The following is a 23,244-nucleotide window of genomic DNA, read 5'->3' as shown; positions in this document are numbered from 1 at the left end:
AGAGGCAAGGGAGGGTATTTTGGTATTTCACTTTTTAAGTGGTGTGAGTTGATCCAGTGTATCAGTCAAGCACAAGAACTAAAAGGAAAGAGGAGATAACTGAGGCACCATAGCCAAAAAGGAAAAAGGAAGAAGTTGAGCCCCAAGTACTAATTTGCACTACCTGGAAGGAGGACAAGGGAGAAAGATGTAGTGACAGGAGTGAAAACAGATGTCTTTGTATTTAGGAGAGAAGAAATGCAGGGGAGTAGGACTTGAAGAAAGTTCATTTCTGATAGCTTCTGCATTCTCTGTGAAATGGGAAGTTAGCAGAGCCATTTCTGAAAGTGAGGAGAGGGGCTTAAAAACACGTAAAATTTTGTAATTGTCTTTAAAGGAAATAAGAGAAGCTGAGAAAGAGTATATAGCATTTGAGGGTCTAAGACTGGATTCCCATATTTACAGAAGTACTACTTCCTACACTTTGTGTGATTTTTTTTTTCAGTACCATTCATCCTGCTTGGGTGAAGAAGTATAAAAAGTAGATGAGTGAAGGACTGAAGGGGTAGAATAAATTAATTAAGGTTGCTGGTAGAAGAGTAGTAGAAATGAGATCCATGGGATCTGATCAGGATGATAAAGAAAGGATGCTAAGAGGGCATCAATGGAGTTGGAAAAAGCAGAGAAATCAGGGGACTGAGATTACCATGATGTCATTAAGAGAGTAGGTTTGCCTGGGTGGCTCAGTCGTTAAGCGTCTGCCTTCAGCTCAGGTCATGATCTCAAAGTCCTGGGATGGAGCCCCGCATCCGGCTCCCTGCTCCACAGGGAATTTGCTTCTCCCTCTCCCACTCCCCCTGCTTGTGTTCCCTCTCTCTCTGTGTCTCTCTCTGTCAAATAAATAAATAAAATCTTAAAAAAAAAAGAGAGAGAGAGAGAGTAGGCTTGTAAAAACAGGAGATGACTGGCAGAATAGGAGGGTATATTTGGAGAAGAGATTGATGTGTGAGCTCTCAGCTGTATATATTAGTAAGTTCCAGGTAAGGACAAGGCCAATGAGGTCAATCCAAGGTGGACTGCTGAAATAGAATGGATGTGAAGCCATAAGCACTGAATAGACTACAGAACTGAGACCATCATAGTCAGTGGGTCATTCATGAAGGCCTTGAAATTTCTGAAGGAATCAGGTTAGAGAGAAAGATAGTGAGCCTGGTACTGTTACAGGATTTCTTTTCTTTAGTGCCTGCGGTTTTTGGTCATGCTGCTTCGAAGAATGAAGAGGTAGACCAGACTGAAGAGTGGTGGGCAGCAAAGCAAAGTTTATTGAGAGTACAAAGCTCCTGAAGAGGGAGGGGACCTGAAATTGTCCCCCCTCCCCAGTAGTTTCTAAGTCTAGGAGTTTTAATGGGCTTGTTGGTGGGCTGTTTTAATCTGATTTAATCTGATTTAATCTAATTTAATCTGTGCCTGTCATCCAATCAGGTTTTTGTCATCTATCTATCATGTGGGAAAGGGTGGAGGGCTCCTTCCCTGGTGTAAAATTGTTTTAAGGGTGGTTTCCTCTTAGGGTGGGGGCCCCTTGTCCCTGTCTACCTTTCTTCCAACTATCCTTCATTATCCAAAAATCTTGATGAATGTGGAGAACTAAGAAAAAGGTGGTGATGAGGAGCATAAGAAATGGTACAGATGGGTTGGTACGGAACCAACCCAAGAAAAATTTTGATAGGGAAATAAAATGATCTGGATTTGGCACTTTGGAGCTAGGAGAATGCTAGTAATACTTGCAGGCTGTGAGGAAAGGAGCCAAGCTAAAGTAAAGTAGAGACTTCAAGGAGACCTGTGTTTCAAATAGGTGGGTGTATTAGTCAGGGTTCTCCAGAGAAACAGAATTTATAGGATATATATAGATATGTAGAAAGAGAATCATTATGAGGGACTGACTCACAAGATTATGAAGGCTGAGAAATCCCATGATCTACTGCCTACCAGCCAGAGGCTCTCAGGAAGCCACTGGTGTAGTTCTAGTTCAAATCAAAAGCCTGAGAACCAGGACAGCCAATGTTAGTGCTTGTCTGAGTCCAAAGGCCTAAGAACTGGGGACTGATGACCAAGAAGATGAATGTCCCAGCTCAAGCAGAGAGAGCACATTTGCCCTTCTTTTACCATTTTGTTCTATTCAGGCTCTCAACGGATTGTATGATGCCCACACACATTGATGAGGGTGATCTTCTTTACTCAGTCTATGGATTCAAATGCTCATCTTTTCTGGAAACACCCAGACCCACCCAGAAGTAATCTCTAGCAGCTATCTGGGCATCTCTTATATCAATCAAGCCGACAATCAATCAAGGCTCTCTGTGGAAAATGGCAACTGTTAAGCGTATTAATGTTCATCCATTCTTTTATTTTATTTTAATTTTTTGGTATTACTTGATTTTATTTTACACCAAGTGGCGGCCACAAAGCAATCCTCCTTAATAAAGTTGAAAATTAGCATCCATTCTTTTCACAAACATAGAGAATCTAGCGTATGCCAGGCACTGTGCTAGGCGCTAGACATACAAGAACAAGATAAGCAATGCCCCTGCCTTAATAGTGTTGAGTTTTTAATCAGTAAGACTCCAGACAAATACGCAGAAAAACTTTTCAGCCTGAGCATGTTATGAGTCTCTGTAGATCTGGTTGTGAGAGGAAGGTTAAAGGCTAAATCAACCAAAGCTTTCTCAAGAAAAAAGATATGTACTCAATCTGGCAGGAATTGATATTGATAATATTGATAAACCTGCCCACGTCTTTGAAAAAGTCACTGATAGAGCTGTTTACTAAAGAGCAAACTCTAGTTTAATGTATCTTTAGAGGTTATTTACATTACAACAAGGCACAGAATCAACTGATATGGAAATCACTTAAGAATGCTTTAATAGCAAAACAACCACAGAACTGTATAATGTTATTCTAAAACATAATACCTAAGAATCACATGAAAGCTAAATTTAAATGTTTTATGCATGCAAGATGGAACATTTCTTAGATGCTTTTAGAAACACTATTATAGATTGCTATTCTGAGTACCAAATGACAAGAGCTGTGAAAAGAACTACACATGAATTATAGGTAGATAATATGTGACTTACATGTAAACTACATGTAAGATCATATTCCTTTGACCCTTGGCAAGCTTTACTGAATAAGAGTATTTCAATTACAATCAGCAAATTTCAGAGAGAAGTATTCAACCATTTTAGATCCACTTTGAATAAGTTTTCTTATATCACCAAATCTATGAATATGGTCAATATATGAATAATTTTTTATAAAAGCCCAATAGTGTCTGGAAGATAAAAAGTAAACTAACAGTATCAAGTTATCAGAGATAAAACTTTCCATAAGTAAATGTAGTAAAATTGATAACATATAAAACTAAAAACAAAAAAAAATAATCAAAACCTTTAAAAATAGCTAACTTGCACTGTGGAATCGGGGAGAGGATAAAAAGGAAGAAGAAAGAACATAAAGCAACAAAAACTTTTGACGATACACCCATATTCCTAGAGTACAAAATGTGCAAGCCTCAAATCCTGAAGCCAACAGCTCTCTTTAGCCCTCTCAGCACACCCTCACAACCTGAGGCTTGAGCATAAGCTTTTAGGGCCCAGTAAAGCCTTTGGGAGGCTTGCCATCTCAGGTTTCACTGTGGATAAGGCTCAGTGAACAAATACCAGACTGAAACACAAGCTGACCTTCCCTTAGGAGGAGGGATTTGGCTTAGGATGGGTTTAGGGATTTCAATCCTGTGTTTGCTTTCCCAACCTCCACACGATTGTGCCCAGGGCCCCCTACCTTTCTGCTGCACTACAAATCTTTCATTCGTATCACTTGTTTCACAGAACATATACATTCCAGACAATGTTCATTAATATTTCATAAAATAACTGTTCTTCTGTCAGGGATACAGTCACACAGAAAACATGCTTGGGCAACGTATAAAACATGAGAGCCACTTGGTCATTCAACAACTACTTATTCAGTAAGCATAAAGCACTTTGAACAAAGCAGCATAAAGATGAAGTTCTTGGTCACAAGCAATAGAAACCGACTGGCTAATTTTAGCAGGAAAGGAATTTATTGGCAGAATATCAAATAGCTCATAGAATCAACAGGAAGGCTGAAGAACGAGGCTGGGGGAAAATTTAAAAAAAAAAAAAAGCAGAAACTAAGAGCAATCAGACAGTAAGAACCACAGGGTTACATCCAGCTTCAGTTAGGATACTCATGCTAATGGCATCACAGGTAGATACTGCTAGACATCATGCCAGAACCACTGGCCACTGGGACTGTATTTTAACCATCCTTACCCATTTAAATGACTCACTTCAGATTCAAATTCCCAAATCTGATTGCCTGAACCCAGGTTTCATGATCACACCCTCTCTGCTGGCATTGGGAAGAAGGGATATCTGGCTAATGGGGCTTTTAGAGAGGGAGTTAGGGCACTAAGACCCACACAGTGGGGAATTTACTTGAAATAGAAAGAAAGTCTGGGGGTGCCTGGGTGGCTCACTTGTTAAGCGTCCGCCTTCGGCTCAGGTCATGATCCCAGGGTCCTGGGATCTAGCCCCGCATTGGGCTCCCTGCTCAGTGGGAAGCCTGCTTCTCCCTCTCCCACTCCCCCTCCTTGTATTCCCTCTCTCACTGTGTCTCTCTCTGTCAAATAAATAAAATCTTTAAAAGAAAGAAAGAAAGAAAGAAAGAAAGAAAGAAAGAAAGAAAGAAAGAAAGAAAGAAAGAAAGAAAGAAAGAAAGAAAGAGAGAGGCTGGATGCTCAATGGCCAAAGGAATTGTAAAGATTCACTTCAATCCACAACTTCAATTCAACTTCAATCCATATACTTTGTCTCCCATACTTCCCCAAAGAGATGCTGTGGCCCTCACTGCTAAGCTGTCAATATGCCATATTTTTTAAGGGAAGTAGGGATGGTCTCCCAGATAATATTTTCATTATTGCCTTCCCATCATCCTTAGAAATTAATGATCAAATTAATTAATTTCTTAGGATGTCTCTATGTCCATAGAGACAACTATTGATCCTGATTTTGAGGTAATATTAAAGTACATCTTCTTTAGAAGCATCGCTATTGGGGGTAAAGGATTATAACGAGTTCATGTTCCTAGCAGTGAAAAGATCGATTTTAAAAAATTCATTTTTTTCAGGATGCCTGGGTGGCACAGTCCATTAAACATCCAACTTTTGGTTTTGGCTCAGGTCACGATCTCAGGGTTGTGAGATCAAGCCCCACACCAGGCTCAGTGCTCTGCGCAGAGTCTGCTTGAGATTCTCTTTCCCTTCGCTCATGCTCTCTCTCTCTAATATAAAATAAAATAATTTTTTAAAAAAAAATGCATTTTTGTGAGGTGTTGATCGACAGTGGAAAGGCAAACCTAAATCTCACAATAAAAAGAGAACAAAAGGGTACTGGTACTGGCACTGTGTTAGAATTGCAAAGACATTTAGGGGCGCCTGGGTGGCTCAGTTGGTTAAGCGACTGCCTTCGGCTCAGGTCATGATCCTGGAGTCCCGGGATCGAGTTCCGCATCGGGCTCCCTGCTCGGCAGGGAGTCTGCTTCTCCCTCTGACCCTCCCCCCTCTCATGTGCTCTCTCTCTCAAATAAATAAATAAAATCTTTAAAAAAAAAAAAAGAATTGCAAAGACATTTAAATAAGAGAGTACCTGCTCTCCAAGAGCTTAGAGTATAGCAGGGTGACAGACATTTGAATAGACCTTTGGAATGTAATGTGAGAAGTATTGTAATAGAACTATATGGAGAATTTGATGGAAGAATGTAGGAATGACCCTAATCTCAAATGTGGACAGGGTGGTGAGGGTGGCAGGGAAGACTCTCTGGAGGACGTGAGGACATGACAACCTGAGCTATCTCCTGCAGGATGAGTAGGAGTTAGCTTCTATCTTATGAGCGTATTTTATAATCAGGAGCAATAAATCACTCAGACAGCAGTTACGTTGCATTTTTATTGAGAACACTTCCAATAATGCCCTTTACTTCACCTGTCATGATACTTACCATGCTGTATTGTAACCACCTGTGCTCTTGTCTGTCTCTCCACCAACCTCTAAGCTCTGTGGCAATAGGTACCACGTCAGTCCTGGTTCTAGCTTTATTCTTAGCATCCAGCACAGTACCTGGCACAGGATGATAAATACATGTTTAGAGGGAGAACAGAATCAAAACATTTTACACAGAGAAATAACTGCTGGAGAAACACTCTTGACAATTAAGATTCTGCTCAACTTGAGAGGCAGCTTGAGTATAGCTTACTTTGTGTCAGTACTTATGACAGTAAAGTCATAAATCTCGGAGTATATCTTTGATCTGCTGTAAAAGACCAAACGATTCAACTACTGCTTACTAAATAAAGATGCAAGAGATTAAGAGTAATGCTGTTCATCTTTTTTACATAAAAAAGAAGGGTTAACTTCCAAACTCTTCACTTTCTCATTAAATTAAATGACAAGACTTCTTTAAAAAACAAACCAACAGGGGCGCCTGGGTGGCTCAGTCGTTAAGCGTCTGCCTTCGGCTCAGGTCATGATCCCAGGGTCCTGGGATCGAGCCTGACGTGGGGCTCCCTGCTCGGCGGGGAACCTGCTTCTCCCTCTCCCACTCCCCCTGCTTGTGTTCCCTCTCTCGCTGTGTCTCTCTCTCTCTCTGTCAAATAAATAAATAAAATATTTTAAAAAATAAATACATTAAAAAAAAAAAAAACCCAGATCTTTAGTGTGAAGTAGTACTACACAGTGCAGCGTCATAGGAAGGAGAAGGGTAAAGGTCATCTGACATCCCTGTCGTAGCTGGAGAGGCAGGGAACTTAAGGCTGAGGGTTAATGCATTCTGATGCATGAAAACTTACTGCGGTCACATGGAAAACAGCATCCCGCCCTATAGAAAACATTGGTGTTTGCAATAAATTGAATCCTAAATAGATGATACCAACATTTCTCAATTAGGGTACATCAGAATACACATTACTGGGCCCCAACCCCCAGAGTTTCTGATTCAGTAAAGACAGAATGAGGCCAAGAATCTGTAAAAATATGATCATATTAAAGATAGTAAAAACCAAATCATAGTTGAAGGATTGAGAAACTATAAAAAAGAAGAGGTTGATGTCGAGAAACAATATTTCAAGAAGTGAGAAATACTCTGATTTTTAACAGTGATGGCTAAAGAGACAATTAGTAAAGTAGAAGAAAGACATGAAACAATTACAGAGAATGCAGCTACTATAGAGATAGAAAATATGAGAAGTGAAGAGCAGGGGGACAATCCATTCTGTTCTACCTGAGACTTTCCCGGTTGAAAATCCCACAGCCTCAGAAACCCCTCAGTCATAAAAAGCAAACCGGGTGATTGGCCCCCTTAGTTATCAGACCTAAAGAATAGAATGAGAAGGACCAAACAGGAATTCCAAGATGAAAGAATATTAAAATGGAAAGAGGAAATACTTAAAAAGAAAGCAAATGTGAATTTTCTAGAATTGATGAATATGAGTTCTTTTTTTTTTTTTTTTAAAGATTTTATTTATTTATTTGACAGAGAGAGACACAGCAAGAGAGGGAACACAAGCAGGGAGAGCGGGAGAGGGAGAAACAGGCTTCCCCCTGAGCAGGGAGCCTGATGCGGGGCTAGATCCCAGGACCCTGGGATCCTGACCTGAGCCGAAGGCAGTCACTTAACGACTGAGCCACCCAGACGCCCCTGAATATGAGTTCTAAGAATAGCAAATAAGAATCTTAAGATTCAGGGATCACAGATACCAAGAAATAAAAATAAAAGCAGTTAATACCAGACACACGATAGCAAAATTTCAGAACGTACAAGACAAACGGTAAGTATTCAGAGTTACCACAGAGAGAAAACAGATTACCTATAATGGGATAAAATGTAGACAGGCAGGGCATAATACGGATATCATAGAGAAGTCCATATAATAATAATTTTAAAGGTCTGAGATGCAATAACTTGCCACCAAGAATTCTATACCAAACTAAAAAAGTAAGTTAAGACAACACCTGCACTCCCACCCTATGAAAGGCTCTTCTCACACTCACTGTCATAAAGGGAGGCCTAGGGGTGCCTGGCTGGCTCAGTCAGTAAAGCATGTGACTTTGATCTCAGGGTCATGAGTTCAAGCTCCACACTAGGCATAGAGCTTACTTAAAAAAAAAAAAGAAAGAAAGAAAGAAAAGAAAAAAACAAATAGATGAATTAAAAAAATAAATAAAGGGCGGTTGAGCCTCACAGTGTGTCCTGCCACACCCCAGACTAAGTTTGCCTCTTCAACAGATGGTGAGAGCCTGGGGGCACGTGTACCTGCTGACAGGCTGTGCCAAATAATGTTGGTGGTGGTCACCTCGAGCCTTTTTGTACAACATAGGGAAATCCACACTTGATCTTAGCCAAAAGTCCAAGAAGCGATTGTATAACATAGGGAAATCCAAAGTAACCAAAATTGAAAAAAAAGCTGAAATCAGCATGGTAAGTAAATCACCGCCAGCTAATCTGAGAGATTTGTCCATAAACTGAACCTAAACCTCCACAATTAATGGTAAAGGAGGAGACAGGAGAGGATACCTTGAAACCATGGAATGGAGAGTCAGGATTGAGGCCTTTACAAACATTAGCCAAGATTTTGGAAAGCCTCCAGTAGGAGGATGAGAGAGAGAGAAAGAGAGAGAAGAAAAAAAAATCTCTGTTGGAAAAAAAAAAACCGTTAAAGGAAAGCTGTCTCTCACAGTCCTCCTCATGAGGTGAGGGGAAAAAAAAAATTACCTGGCAAAATCATAAGCACAAACCTGCCCACACTGGGTTTGGTATGCACATTAATTTGTGTGGTCTAGGAAAGTTTGTTTCAAATGCTTCTGGCTCAGTAATGCCCCCAGGCATCTGGCAGAAGCAAAGGCAATTCCTCACTAGAAAAATATACCTTCAGTTTGGGTTTTGCCATAACTCAGTTCCACCACCAAAAAATATAATGTGACCGTGTGTGTGTGTGTGTGTTTTATTGATGTAAGTTAACAGTTCTTCTGATGCATATTATGCAACTTTGTTATTCAAGCAGCTCAATATATCATTAGTGCTAAAATTGAACTCCTTTTAGAATTCAATAGTTGCCAGCTTATTTGCTCAGGTATACTTTCCTGCTCCACATTTTATAAAGGCATTATATGATGTTTAATGAACTCTCCCATTTGTGACAATCAATGTTTGACATTCTAAAAGTTTAAGTCATTTGATCTACAGTTAGATTTTAATAAAATTATACAACTTCCTGGATCTTTAATTATATACTTACCAAGCCATATCTAGCCAATCCTTCTAAAAGTCCTCTTTTATTCAAAATAATAACCTTCTCTTTAGTGTTTCCTCAACAACTACTAGCCTCTAATAAAAGTTGTCATGATTGTTGGGGTTTTTGTAAAAAAGTATATTCTGATACCCCTTTTGATACCTGGCATAGTATGAATTATGTGATGAATTATTTAATGTCTATGTGATTAGAGAAAGAGAAGGGAGGCAGAATTCAGGGCATGGATGCAAGTAGAGAGAGGGTGTTGTTCTGAGTGTTAAGCATTAGCTCAGCTGCTGAAACTTTTTGGAGCTGTTAAGCAAATGTCCCAGGCCTCACCTATGTGGCTTGAGGGCACCATCAACTTTTATAACTGTGGGACCTCGGCGCCTGGCCAATCCCTCCCTCTACCTGAGGTCCTTCTGGTAGCCCCTGGGGGTTGCTTTCAGTACTTTTAAGAGCTTGTGCTCTCCTACTCTTACATCCAATCTCCTCTGTGCAACCACCATGTCTACAAACTCCTGTGGGCCCCACAGCCTGCACGGGGATGCTTCCTCTGCTCCTTAGGAAGGAAGGGGACTTGCCTAGAGTGCTGTTTGCTTTGGCAAAGCCTTCAAGGTGTCAGAGTAACACCTTCAACTCTTCCTATGCAGGAGCCAAACTCCTTACAGGGCCTTTAAACGTGGAAATGGGGAGGATGAGCATGCCGCAGGGCTTAGTCCTGGTCTGGGTGATCAGATGTCACCTTATCCCCTCCATCTCATTGTTGCTTTGGTCCCTGGCCCCAAACACACAAAAAGTTCCTCTACTCTCCACTCCAATCACTTGATAAATTGATGCACACACTCCAGTTTAGGCTCAACTGGGATATCGAGCTATAAAACATTTGCTTATTCATTCGAAAAACATCTGTGGGGTACCTATTACGTGCAGAGTGCTATGCTAGAAGCTGTGGCAGACACAAAGAGGAATTAGAGGCAGCTACTTGGGCATGAGATTGACATGTTTCCACCCAAAACAGATGGCTAAGGAGTCCAGTTGTAGTATCCTCTCTTAAAGAATCTCATCAATCCTAACATCATCCATGCTACATTTTGAAATTTGACATTTAAAAATCTGACTTAGGACAATGGAAGTCTAAGCCAAATAAAGAAAAGCCTACATTGCTCCCAAAGGGTAATGAATGATGGTGAGTTTTATTATTCAGAAAAATGAATAAAAATTCAAAGCAATTTAAATCAAATACCTGTCTGCCCATAAGGAGCCATTATCTGCTGGTACCTAAGCTACCACCAAGCCGTTAGATACTTTTGGAAGCTGCACTAATTCTTTCAGTAAGTTCCCGCCTTGGGCGGTGAAGGACTAGGGCTGGAAAACATGGCTCCTCTAATCAGCATGCCTCATCACCTTGTCCTGTGATGGCAGGTGACAAAAGTTCTGCATCACTGTAGACAAACAAATGATTCATATCAGAACAGACACCTAACTGATTGTCAGGAGGAACTTCAGTCATAATAATTACACCTAAAAGAGAGATGCTTACTACCACAGGGCGAAAAACATAACAGAAGTAGTTTCCTACTGTGTGGAAATGTATACAAGATGGATATATTGAACATGACCAAAAAAAATCTACCTCCTGGATTTCTCTTCCCTCTGAGACTGTGGGATTTATAGCCAGATATGAATATTTTAGACCCATGCTATGTAATACACTAGCCACCAGCCACATGTGGCAAGTCTGAACTGAGATGTGCTGTAAGTTTAAATTGTGCACCATATTTCGAAGACTTCTTAAAAATAAACAATGTAAAAGATGTCATCAATATTTTTAAATATTGATCATATGTTGAAATCAATATTTTAAGTAAAATACACTAAAAATAATTTAACTTGTTTCTTTTTCATTTTTAAATGTGACTACTAAAAAACTTTAAGTTACATTATAGCTTGCATTATAATTCCTTTGGATAGCACTGTTTTAGACATAGCTCTATTTATCATATTTAGAGATACCAACTTGGAGCTGACCCTTTTGTGTTTAGATATCTATTTGTTCCACTAATACTACCTCTGACAGGGTTATTCTCACAAGCAAATGTCACTGTTCAGTATTCTATGACACAGATAAATAGTAACTTGGGCCTAGAGAAGACCAATATTCTATCCTTGCACTGAATTCAAAAGAAGGCTCACCATGAAGAAGCCTACAAAACAGAGCCTTTTCATACTCTGGCTTCAGCTATGTGAGCTAGCATAAAAAGTTAAATTAGATAAATCTAGAGATGATCCCAATAAATTCCTATGGCCACGAGGAACTGGTATTATTTGGCCCAAACTGAAAGAAAAATTTCTATGGAAATGAATAGAATACACTTGTGTGCCCTAAAGTTGAGAGACTGAATAATAAGGTCAATGACACTGAAAACACCCTTGTATAGACTGAATTATGCCCCCCACATATATTGAAACCCTCACTCCTGGTCTGACTGTATTTGAAGACAGAGGTAATTAGGGTTAAACGAGGTCATAAGGAGGGGCCCTAATCCCATAGGACTGATATCCTCGCAAGAACTGAATGGGAGGGACACCTGGGTGGCTCAGTTGGTTAAGCATGGGACTCTTGATTTTGGCTCAGGTCATGAGCTCAGGGATGAGCCCCGAGAGAGCTCAGGGTTGTGAGATGGAGCCCTGCCTCAAGCCCCAACTCGAGCCCCACCGCAAGCCCCAACAGGCTCCCTACTCAGCAGGGAATCTGCTTGAGATTCTCTCCTTCTCCCTCCCCCTCTGTCCCTCTCCCTGCTCTCTTTCTTTCTCTCAAATAATCTTTAAAAAAAAAAGAAGGGGATGGGACACCAGACCAGTGCTCTCTCTCCCCACCATGACCCCCAAGTGAGCACAGAGGAAAGGCCATGTGTGGATACAGTGAGAAGGTAGCAATGTGCAAGCCAGGAAGAGAGTCCTCACCAAAAACTGAATTTGCTGGCACCTTGATCACGGATGAGCTTCCAGAACTGCGGGAAAAAGAGTATCTGTTGTTTAAGCCAGACTGCGGTATTTCATTATGGCAGTCAGAACAGACTAACACAACCTTAAAGAGAATTCTGCAGAAAAAGTTTATAAAACCATTTTAGTGGATCTTTTACTGCCTTCTGTTGTTGCTGGTGTGACACACTACATAATGGAGAGTGGGTCCTGATGCCGTAACGGCGACACGGAATTACTAAAGAAGTCAGCCACACAGTCAAAGGTTCAAGAATGATAACTTTCCCATCCCTGAGAGGATATTTTGAAATTTTTAAATTCTGCAAAAAGACTGCTGAGATATCTATATGTTTCATGGGACCTTTCTAAAAATTTTCTTGCTGAGAAAGTACCTTAGAAATTTCAAGAGAAGCATAAAATCTTAGCTGTAGATGTCATTCTAATGAATACCAAAGAGATTTTTATCTTGTTCTTTTATCTTGTATTCAAACTAGCCCTTAATTTAATACATCTTCACCTTAAGTAGTTCTCATTAATAAGAATATGCTTTAAAATCAGGCCATTATCTATACTAAATTAATGCAATGGAGCATTTATTTTAATTCTAGACAGGTGGGTATCAAACTTTTCTGGCATTAAGAATCATGTGTGAATTTTGTTAAAAATACAGATTCTGGGATTCCATCCCCTGGAGATTTTGACCAGGGAGGTGTCTAGGGTGGGGGCCAGACCTTCACATTTGAAGTACATCTCAGTGGGATCCTGACTTAGGTAGTCCCTAGATCACAGTTTGAGAAACACTATTCTAGGTGTCAAGCAAATTTGAAGAACAGCTTATCCTAAATTGGAATGGAAATAAACTTAATGTTGTCTGCATGCTCACCCTGAGTATAATTATACTTTGAAATGTACTATGGGCCCTCATTTTTTTTACTCTCAGTTATATCTTCAACAATGGCAATTTTAATGAAAAGATTTTGTGTGTTAGTTCCATTTACTGTTTCACACACAAACTATGTGCTAAAAATCATGTCAACACTCCATCTGAAGGGGCATTTTTTAAAAGGTGTAAAGAAAATTTGCATTCCACAAAAAGTTTTGATCTAAAATGAACAATGAAAGGAAAAGAGAAATGTACTTATTTATACAAGTATGTATTAGAGACACTATTGGTAATATGTATTCATTTAGGCAACAAATATACCTGTGTTTCAGATTTCCTACATGCTAGCACTGTGGGAGAGATGAAGAAGCACCAGGGAGAGCTCTATCGTCAAGAGGCTTACAGTCTGGTAGAAGAGCTCAGGCATGGGCACAGGTCCTGACACGGAAGATAAGAAGTGCTACGCTGTAAGAAGTACAAATTGAACACTGTGGGGATTTAGGGGAGGGAATATGCATAACGAGTGCAGCAAAGGCTGATGTGGAGAGATGGTGGAAGATGAAGCCAGAGAGTTATAGGCTAGGGTCAGATCATGAAGAGTCCTGTGTGCTAAACTGAGGGTCACTATTTATCCTAAGAGCTATGATGAGCCATCGGTAGGTTTTAAGGAAAGTGATGACATGCATTCACTCCCCCCAGTCATTACGGAGTGCCTGCTGCATATCCAGCACTGAGGGAAACTGCCAACCAGAGTGGCCTGTGAAGATTTTAAACTGTCTCTGAGCCCAGGCCCCACTCAGACCCGCACGATCAGAACCTCCAGGGCTGGTGAACAGTACTGCATTATTGAAAATCTTCCTTTCTCAGTGATTCTGATGCACAGCCAAGTGAGGCGACCACCACTGAAGGGCGTATTTAAATATATACACGAACAACTCTTTGCCCTAAGATGTCTTCACAGGAAGAACATTTGAGCAAAGGAGCTGAGCTAGTGATAAAATCACGTACATGGTGGATGTTACTGCAGTCAACAGGACGGGAGGGAGCGAGAGGGAAGCTGGTCAGGTAAGGTAGACGTCAACTGATTAGGTGACTTAAATTCTTGAACAAGGGAAAAGACACTCTGAAAAATTATTTTAGGAAACTGTTTTGTCTGTGATGTCCAGAATAGATTAGAAGATGACTCTGGAAGCACAGACACCAAGAATTGCTGAACACAGTAATGCAAGCATAGGATTATGGCAGATGGTTAAGGTGATGACCGAAGGGATGGAGAAAAGTGGATGAAATGAGCGACAGTGTTTGGAAACCGCCACATGGCTTGTAACATGTGTCACTAATGAGGAAGGAGAAAAACACAAAGAGAGTGGGAAAAGAAAGGAAATAAGGCCAGATAGAAAGAAAGTGAACAAGATATTGATGAAACTTGCATTGCAGGAAAGATACTTGTGTCTAGAAATGTAAACTGCTAGTTGTTTGTATACAACCTTTAATGGAAGGTATTTGAAAGTGCACTGAAAGTTGCCATTTTGCAGATGGAAAACTTAAGCAGAGACTGACAAATATTCCAAAATGTCAAGTAAAATTGGCAACTTCTTGTGAGACTCAGACTTGAAGTTTATTATTGTTATTCTTTTTCAAATAAACAGCATACCCCCAATCTTGTTACTATTTTGAAATTATTAGTATAAGTTATTACTATTTATAGATTAATTTTTTTTTTCATTAAAAACCTGAAACTCCCTCTTTGTTCCTCTACCCTTGCTTTGTTGAGTTGTCTCTCTTCGTGCCCATGCTTTGGTTGGAAGTCAATTATGATAACAAGGGTGAAAAGGGAGTAAGAAGCCTCTTGCCAGGGCCTCCTGCCAGGGACAGATGCACTCGCTCTCTGTTGCTTCCTGTGCACAAAGGACGCTTAAGCTTTAAACTGAAAGCTTGAAAGAAAACAAGGCCGCATACATGTGTGCAGGCTGTGCACTGCACAGCTCTGGAGCGCCGTTCACCTCCGTAGATTTGTATATTTAATTTCCAGCAGATGGAAATCAAGTGTTTGAGGGAGGGGTGCCTTTATCCAATTCTCACTAAGGTGCTATAGGCTAGAAACAATGCTAAAGAAATCCTCTTTTTTCAAAGTCTCTCAAACCATGGTCTTAGGACTAACTATATTAGAATCCTTTGGGAACTGACTTAAAAATAAAGATTTCTGGATCTCACTTCAGACTACTGAGAAGAGTCCCGGATTCAGCATTTTAAGCAAAGTCTCACCAGGCAGTCCTCACATTTGAACACAACTTTTCAATTACTTTTCAATGGGTCATCTTCCTTCCCTCAACCGATCGTAATGACATAAAGAACTATATGTATTTTAAACCATGTTTTTGATAAAACAAAAGAGACAGCACACCAGTTCCTAACTGCCCTTCTGTTTTAGAATTAAAATGAAGGAATAAAAAAACAGGTGTAGATGATGATAAGAAAGGTCACAACTTCAAAGTTAGAGATACAAAGAGGTGCCTCAAAATAATGTAGGAAATGCTATACTAGGTCATATGTCTGACCTACTCAACCCAAAATGTCAGCTCTATCTCTCTCCATGACCCCAAAAGTCTATATCAGGAGTATTTTTCAAACATCCCTAACCTGTCCATTATGGATCATTGATCAATGTTTATAAACTCTCATCACACATATTTGTGTTTTCAGTCTGCAAGACCCATGAGACAATGTGTACATTTCCACCTATCTTTCTGTGTGCTGAAAGGACCTTTGTCGAGCTTTAAGTGGCACTCTCAGTGGCTGCACCATGGGACATGAGGGACAAAACAGTATTTTCCCTAGTTTTCCCATTGCTTCTTGCAGCCAAGCCCCTTGCAGAAAGAAGAGCCTTAATCTTTTCAGTCTGTCCTCATAATAAAAACCACCATTGCCCTTTAGTCATTTTAGTGATCCTTGTAAGGCTATTCTTTTTTTTTTTTTTAATCCCTTTTGTCTTTTTTAAGGTTTGGTGACCTGAAATATACACAGCTGTCTGTATATCTACATATACAGCAACATTTTCTCATAAATCATGCATAAATCATGCATGTGTTGCTTCTAATATCATTCCTCATCATGACTTCATTTTCTGACCTTTTGAGCTATTGTTGGAGACCTAAAAAAAGCAATCCCAGATATTGAAATATCAGATATTGAAATCTGATAAAAATGGAAAATTATCCAGGTAGAAGAGCCAAGATGAACTGAATTACATTCGCCACCTGTTTTCCCATGAGCAACATCACCTTCCATCTTACAGAGAGACTCCCCCTCAGCTGCCTGGCTTCCATCCAAGTCCACAGTTGGGCCAGGAAGGTCCAAGGCAGGAAACAGCACTGCAGGGACGTGGTGAAAGGGAAGCATCCAACAAAGCATCACCTGGACAGTGGTGATACTGCTGCTTCCATATGCCTCATGATTACTTAAAAGATTCAGATCCTGACCTCCAGGAGCGTTCATCCTGCGCCATGCAGGTATTGCGAAGTCCTGCGTTAGGGGCGAAAATGGCCTAAAGAACCGCACAAAAAGCCCCATGCTGGGTGTTTTTGTGCCTTGCTTTACAGAAAGGCACATACTCAGGTGCCATTCATGTTGAAGGTCACCCTGTGTTTGTCAGTGACAGCACAGGTCAGCTGAGATGGTAGCATGGCACCCTGAAACCCCTCGTCGGCGAACCTGACCTTCCCCTCCCACATCTGCTCACACGCTGTTCTCATCCAGAATATCACTTCTGTTTAAATAAACCCTCTGGTTCTTTACTTGGGTGCCCCTTTCAGACCCCAATCTAGGATGACTGAGGAGACCTTCCTATGTGACACCCACCCAGGACCCCACTACTTGCCTCAGCTACTAGTGCCCACATCTCAAACACGGTGGACAAACACATACCCTCATCCACTCAGCAGGCTGCCTCTCTTCTGGGCTTATTTGCTCCTGGGTATGACATTTGGATGCTGTCTATGAACCAGGAAGCAGGCTCTTACCAGACACCAAATCTACCAGCTCCTTGATCTTGGGCGTCACAGCCTCCAGAACTACAAGAAATAAATGCTGTTTTTAAGCTACCCAGGCTATGCTGTTGTTGTTATAGCAGCCTGGACAGACTAGGACGGATGCTCAAAGCAGAGAATTCAGAAAACTAATGTGAGGGGAGGGGTAGAATCAGAAGCAAGGAAATTCAATAGTCGATTAAAGCACCACGGCAGTGAATTAAGATAATTAAGATAATGGCAGTGGGGAAAGGGTAGCCATATATATATATATTTTAAGACCCGAGGGATGAGTCTTATGTTTTGAGAGCAATACGTTTCAGGGTTAGACCTCACTCCTCTCACAGCTTGACTTTGCAGTCAGCCTTGTACTCTGTGTTTTGACTTATTCCTGATGTCTTCAGCACCAATCCCTTGCCTCGTTGTCTTTGTACACCCCTTTCTCACATTCTGCATTTGACAACTGACAGTACTGCTCTGATTCTGACCTCCGACTCTCTCCATCACCATGGTTCATATTGGTCTCCTTGCGTTACCCAGCTGAGCATCTTCTCTAGAACCCCAGCCTCAGCTCAGCTACTGGAACCAGCATTCTCTTTAGGTCTGTTCTGGTTTCAACACCAGAACTCGATTGCCTGACAAACTGATTGGGAATGAGTGATAAGACATTAGTAGGGAGGATATGATCCTGGAATTTAAGATCTGGCGCTGAGGATTGGTTGAATGGACGTTCTTTATATAGAAGTAGAAAGGTGAGGAAAAGCCATAACTTTTCACATGTAAGTTAGAGGTGATGATGAGACATTCAAATGGAAATGTCTGATGTGCAGTCTGACTTATTGGGTAGTCACTAAGGAGAGAGGTCAGGACCAGAGTCATAGCATACGGACACATAGGCTGTGCGCTGCATAACTCCAAGGGGCGGCATTCACAAAGACTAGGATGTCAACGGCATGCCCTAGAGTTGTGCAAAGCCACAATCTTGGTCAGAGTAGGGAATTAGCGCATGGAAGAAATAGATGAAGCCAGGACATAATAAGACTAAGGGGAGAGAGCAAACCAGGAGAAAAGCACAGGGCTAAGATTGCACTTTGGGCAAAAGAGAAACTTTATCAAGGATAGAGAGAAATGAAGTAGCATTATGAGTTAAAGAGGATTTCAAGGAGGAAATAATCAATAATCGCAAATGCCACAGAAAGGCTGTAGAAAAAGAGGACATAGAAAATAATTTAAGAGGAAGTATACAGTAGTCCTTCCCTCCCCATATCTGCAGGAATATGTTCCAAGATCCCCAGTGAATGCCGGAAACCGCAGATAGTACCAAACCCTGTATATATACAATGTTTTTTCCTATACATACATACCTATGATAAAGTTTAACTTACAAATTAGGCACAGTAAGAGATTAACAACAGTAACTAATAATAAAATAGAACAGTTATAGCAATACACTGTAATAAAAGCAATGTCAATGTGGTCTCTCACACATACCCAAAGTATCTTACTGTACTGTACACGGCGGTTCACCATGAGTAACTAAACTGTGGAAAGTGAAACTGCAGGTAAGTGGGGACAACTGTAAAGTGGTGAAAAGAGGATTGACCAGGAAGTGAGGACTCCAGCCTCCAGTCTTGGCATGCCATGCCTCAGGCAAGGCTCCTCACATCAGTGAAAACTTCTCTTGTCTGGGAGTTGTTACCAATAAAACAATAATCTTGTATTGAATATTTCTATGTGCCAGGCTCTGCTACAAGCATTTATGTATTTTTTTTTAAAGATTTTATTTATTTGAGAGAGAGAGAATGAGAGACAGAGAGCATGAGAGGGAGGAGGGTCCGAGGGAGAAGCAGACTCCCTGCCGAGCAGGGAGCCCGATGCGGGACTCCATCCCGGGACCCCAGGATCATGACCTGAGCCAAAGGCAGTCGCTTAACCAACTGAGCCACCCAGCCGCCCGCATTTATGTATTAACGCAGTTATTCCCCACGACGCCTTTGTGGTAGGTTTCCAATATTATTCCCATTTTGCAAGTAAAGAAACTGATGCACTGAAGTAAAGCCTAAAGTAACATGGCCAATAAATGGCAGTGCTGGAATCTGAAAAATGAGATGGTTTGGCCAGGGGTAGGAGGCTCTTCCAGCTCTGTCATTTTAATATATACAAATGAGAAAGTTGCTAGTGACCTCCCAGGATGTGTTCTGAAGAGACGTGAGAGAGGAAAAAACACAATAATGAAAGAAATGATGTATGGTGATAAAAAGGAGAGAAAAAGGATTGTGAGCATTAAAAGCAACAGGGTCAAGTAACGATTGTTTCAAGAAAGATGAGACCTGTATATAGTGTTGCTTGAGGGAAAGGAACCAATGAAGAGGAAGAGATTGAAAATGCTGGAGACTGAGGGAAATTGACAGAGCAGCATTCCAGAGAAGACGAGTTAGCCTTGAAAAGGGTGAGAACATCCAAGATGACATAGAGAGACCAGCGTTTAATGGCAGAGAGTAGGAAAGATGGGAAAATTCACGTCTGATGTCCTTGCCTTTAGGAAATAAGAATTAAAATAAAAATTGACTCAAAGTAGACATAGGCTCTGATGGAATTTTTTCAAATTTTTACTATTATAGAACTGAAATGTAATCACTATAGAAAATTTAGGAAAATTGCAGAAAAAGTAGAAAGAAACATCACCTAAGTCCTAGGAAGCAAAGATACCACTGCAGTATATTTCCTTCCAGACAACTGGTGTTTTTTTCCCCTCCACATAGTAAACATTAGCAATTCTAGTTATTATTTAGCTTTCATAAGGCTCACATTTAAAGTTCACTTAATATTCTACTAAGTGGATGTGCTATAACATCCTTAACCATTTCCCACATGTGAGCTGCTTCCAGTATTTTATATTCCATAAATAAAGCTGCATATAAAATTTATTCCATATTTAAAATCATTTTCAAAAGATAGAACCCTAAAAGTTTAACTACTAAGTCAATGACCTCATACACTTGCAAACATCCTTAAGGCTTCTGACACTTATACCATTTTACATTTTACCAACTATGGATAAAAATACTCAATTTTTTGTTTCCTAAACTCTACTAAGGGTTTAGGAAACAAAACAAAACAAAAAACTTTGTTAATTTGGCAGATGAAAAAGTAGTACTTGTTATATGACATTTCTTTTACTAATAGTGAGGCTGATGAATTTTTCATATATTTGTTAATTGTTTTTTTTCTACTTTGTAGAGTGTTTATTTTTGTCCTTTGTACATTTATCTTTTGGGTTCATAGTGTTTTAAAATTTTAGGAGTTATTTATATAATAAAGATATTAACATGTTCCCACTTTAAGCCTCTTTACTGGGTTTTAACTTTGATTATTACTTTTATAAAATGTATTAATTAAAATACCTTTTCTTGTTATTATAAAAAGTTGTATTCTGAGCTGGGTTCATCAATCGACCTTTAATCAAATGAATTTCCCCATTTGCTTCTATTCAGTTCCCTTTTGGCTCAAGTTGGTCAGAGTTGGTATCTGTGGGTTACAACAAAGAACTCTAATAAACCCAGCAATAATCAATTAAGGACTGCAATAAAAAGAAGCTGATATATGTTAGCAACCAGAACCATAAAATATCCAGGAATAAATTTACGAGCAAGCATGCTAGACCTCCAGGAAGAAAACCATAAATCTTTGCTGAGGATATAGGAAAAAACCTGCATGGAAGAGGAGCATACCCTTTTCCTAGTGAGAACTGACTGTTATGAAGACATCAATATTCCCCCAAGGGACTGTGTAAATTCAACGCCATTCCAATGGGATTATTTGGAATATGACAAGTTAGTGCAGATCTTAAAAAACTAATATGTGAGAGCAGTCAGAAACTTTTTAAAAATTACAACCTAATATAAGGCAACGGTTAATATAACACCTTGTTTGTGCTTAGGGCAGAATAGACAGGTAAGGTGGAAGATTCTGGGTAAATATTTGGGGGGAGGTAAATTTTTTTTTTTAATATGATAAAAGTAGAATTTCAGATCAATTGGGAAAGGGATGGGCTGTTCAATAACCTGTATCTTGGAATAGTTGCCTCATGACTTCCAGGATACCACACTCCAGAAGCTTTCCCCATACATCATGGGCTGCTCCTTTATGTCTCATTTACTGGCTTCTCCTTCTCCATCTTTGTGCACCAGAACTTGAACATTGACCCTACTATTTTCTTTTTTAGATCTCCCTTATCTGAAAATCTGACTTTATTTTGTTTATTATCTTTTTTAGAGAGGGGGAGGAGAAAAGGGCAGAGGGAGAGGGAGAGAGAGAATCTTAAGCAGGCTCCATACTAGGCATGGAGCCTGACGTGGGGCTCGATCTCACAACCCTGAGATCAAGACCTGAGCCGAAATCAAGAGTCAGATGCTTAACTGACAGAGCCACCCAGGCACCGCTGAAAATCTGACTTTAAATACCAGTTCCCTACCTATGAGTCTAACCCTTATCTAACTCCTAAACCCTAGTGTCCTACATAAACTGCCTATCTGACATTCCACTTGTGACATCTAAAATTTAATATTTCTAAACCAGAACAAGTTAATTTCCCTTCCACTACTACCTTTCCCACCCCTATCACCAAACATATAAACACAGATTATAGCACAGATTATAGCTCCCCTAATATTTCCTATCTTAGTAAATAAACCCCTATGCACCAAGGTGATCAGTGCAAAAACCTGAGTCATCTCTGATTTCTACTTTTCCTTCAACCTCCAACATTCACTCTACCAGCACATCCATTGGTTCTGCTTAAGAGAGAGAGAGAGTAAAAATGAGTGCTTAAGAATACGAGTTCTGAAACCAAGCTATCTATGTCCGCATCCTGGCTCTACCATTGACCAATTCTGTAACCTTGGGTAACCTATCTACACTTGATCAAGTTGTTATCTGTAAAACAAGAATAATGCTATTATCTAATTCATAGGGTAATGGTTGGGATTAATGAGTTCTTAAGGGATTAGAACGGTAGTTGATGCATTGCATGTGTTCAATAAATGTCAGTTATTATTATTGTCTCCAAAATATAATTTAAATCTGTCCAATTCTCTCCATATTCATATGTACCCCCTTAGTTCAAGCCACTATCATCCCTTCTAACTCATCTGGCCACTTTCTCTACTGCCCTACTACAATTTGTTCTCCACATTCATAGTCACAGGGCCCTTTTCAAATATAAGTTGGATCAGATGTTCTCCTACTTAATAACTTTCACTGTCTTCTTTTTTTTAACTTTTTTTTTTTAAGTTTATTTATTTATTTAGGGGAGAGAGAGAGAGAGAGCACAAGTGGTGGGGAAGGGCGGAGGGAGAACCAGACCCCCTGCTGAGAAGGGAACCCGACCCGGACTCGATTCCAGGCCCCTGGAATCATGCATGACCCGAGCCGAAGGCAGACACGTAGCCAACTGATCCACCCAGGCATCTTCACTGTCTTTTTTAATGTGGCCTGAAAGTCCCTGCCTGAACTAGCCCTAATCCAACACTCTGCCTCATCTGGTGATATTCTCTATCTCACTCACTTCACTCCATCCATAGAAGGGTTTTATTCTTGTTGTTGCTTGAATACACTACGCTTGCTCAGAGCCTTTGCCTGTGCTTATTTGCTCTTCTGCCTGGAACACTCTTTTCTTGGGTGTTCCAATGGCTGGATCCTCAACACAAATATACTATCTTAGAATAGAGCTTTCCCTGACCATAGTATCTAACAAAGCTCTATTATTCTCCATCATATCATCTTGTTTTATTTCCTTCATTGCACTTCTAGCTATGTGATATACCTTATTTATTTTTTTGCCTAATTTTTTGTTGAATCACTCCTTCATGTAAGCTATATGAGAACAGGGACCTTGTCTGGCTTTTTTTTTTTTTTTAAGTTTTATTTATTTACAGTGCTTGGAATGATGTTTAGCACTTTGCAGATGTTTAAGAATTTTATTGATGATTTTTAATAAAGTGATG

The 23,244-nt window shown here is 40.1% G+C and overlaps 1 protein-coding gene across 1 annotated transcript in view; it reads right to left on the bottom strand.

Moving 5' to 3' along the window:
* The window catches only part of ATG10 (autophagy related 10), a 267,080-nt gene that overhangs the window by 235,720 nt on the left and 8,116 nt on the right, over positions 1 to 23,244 (bottom strand). The window contains exon 3 of the mRNA XM_035014773.1: positions 6,061 to 6,179. Within this exon, the coding sequence (XP_034870664.1) occupies positions 6,061 to 6,063 (3 nt within the window). The 5' untranslated portion in view covers positions 6,064 to 6,179. The remainder of the gene's footprint in view (positions 1 to 6,060; positions 6,180 to 23,244) is intronic.

Source organism: Mirounga leonina, unplaced genomic scaffold, assembly GCF_011800145.1.
Source record: "Mirounga leonina isolate KUSES-001 unplaced genomic scaffold, KU_Mleo_1.0 Mir_168, whole genome shotgun sequence".
Lineage (NCBI taxonomy): Eukaryota > Metazoa > Chordata > Mammalia > Carnivora > Phocidae > Mirounga > Mirounga leonina.
Note: the sequence above shows the minus strand (reverse complement) of the source record. Positions and strands in the feature narration are given on the sequence as shown.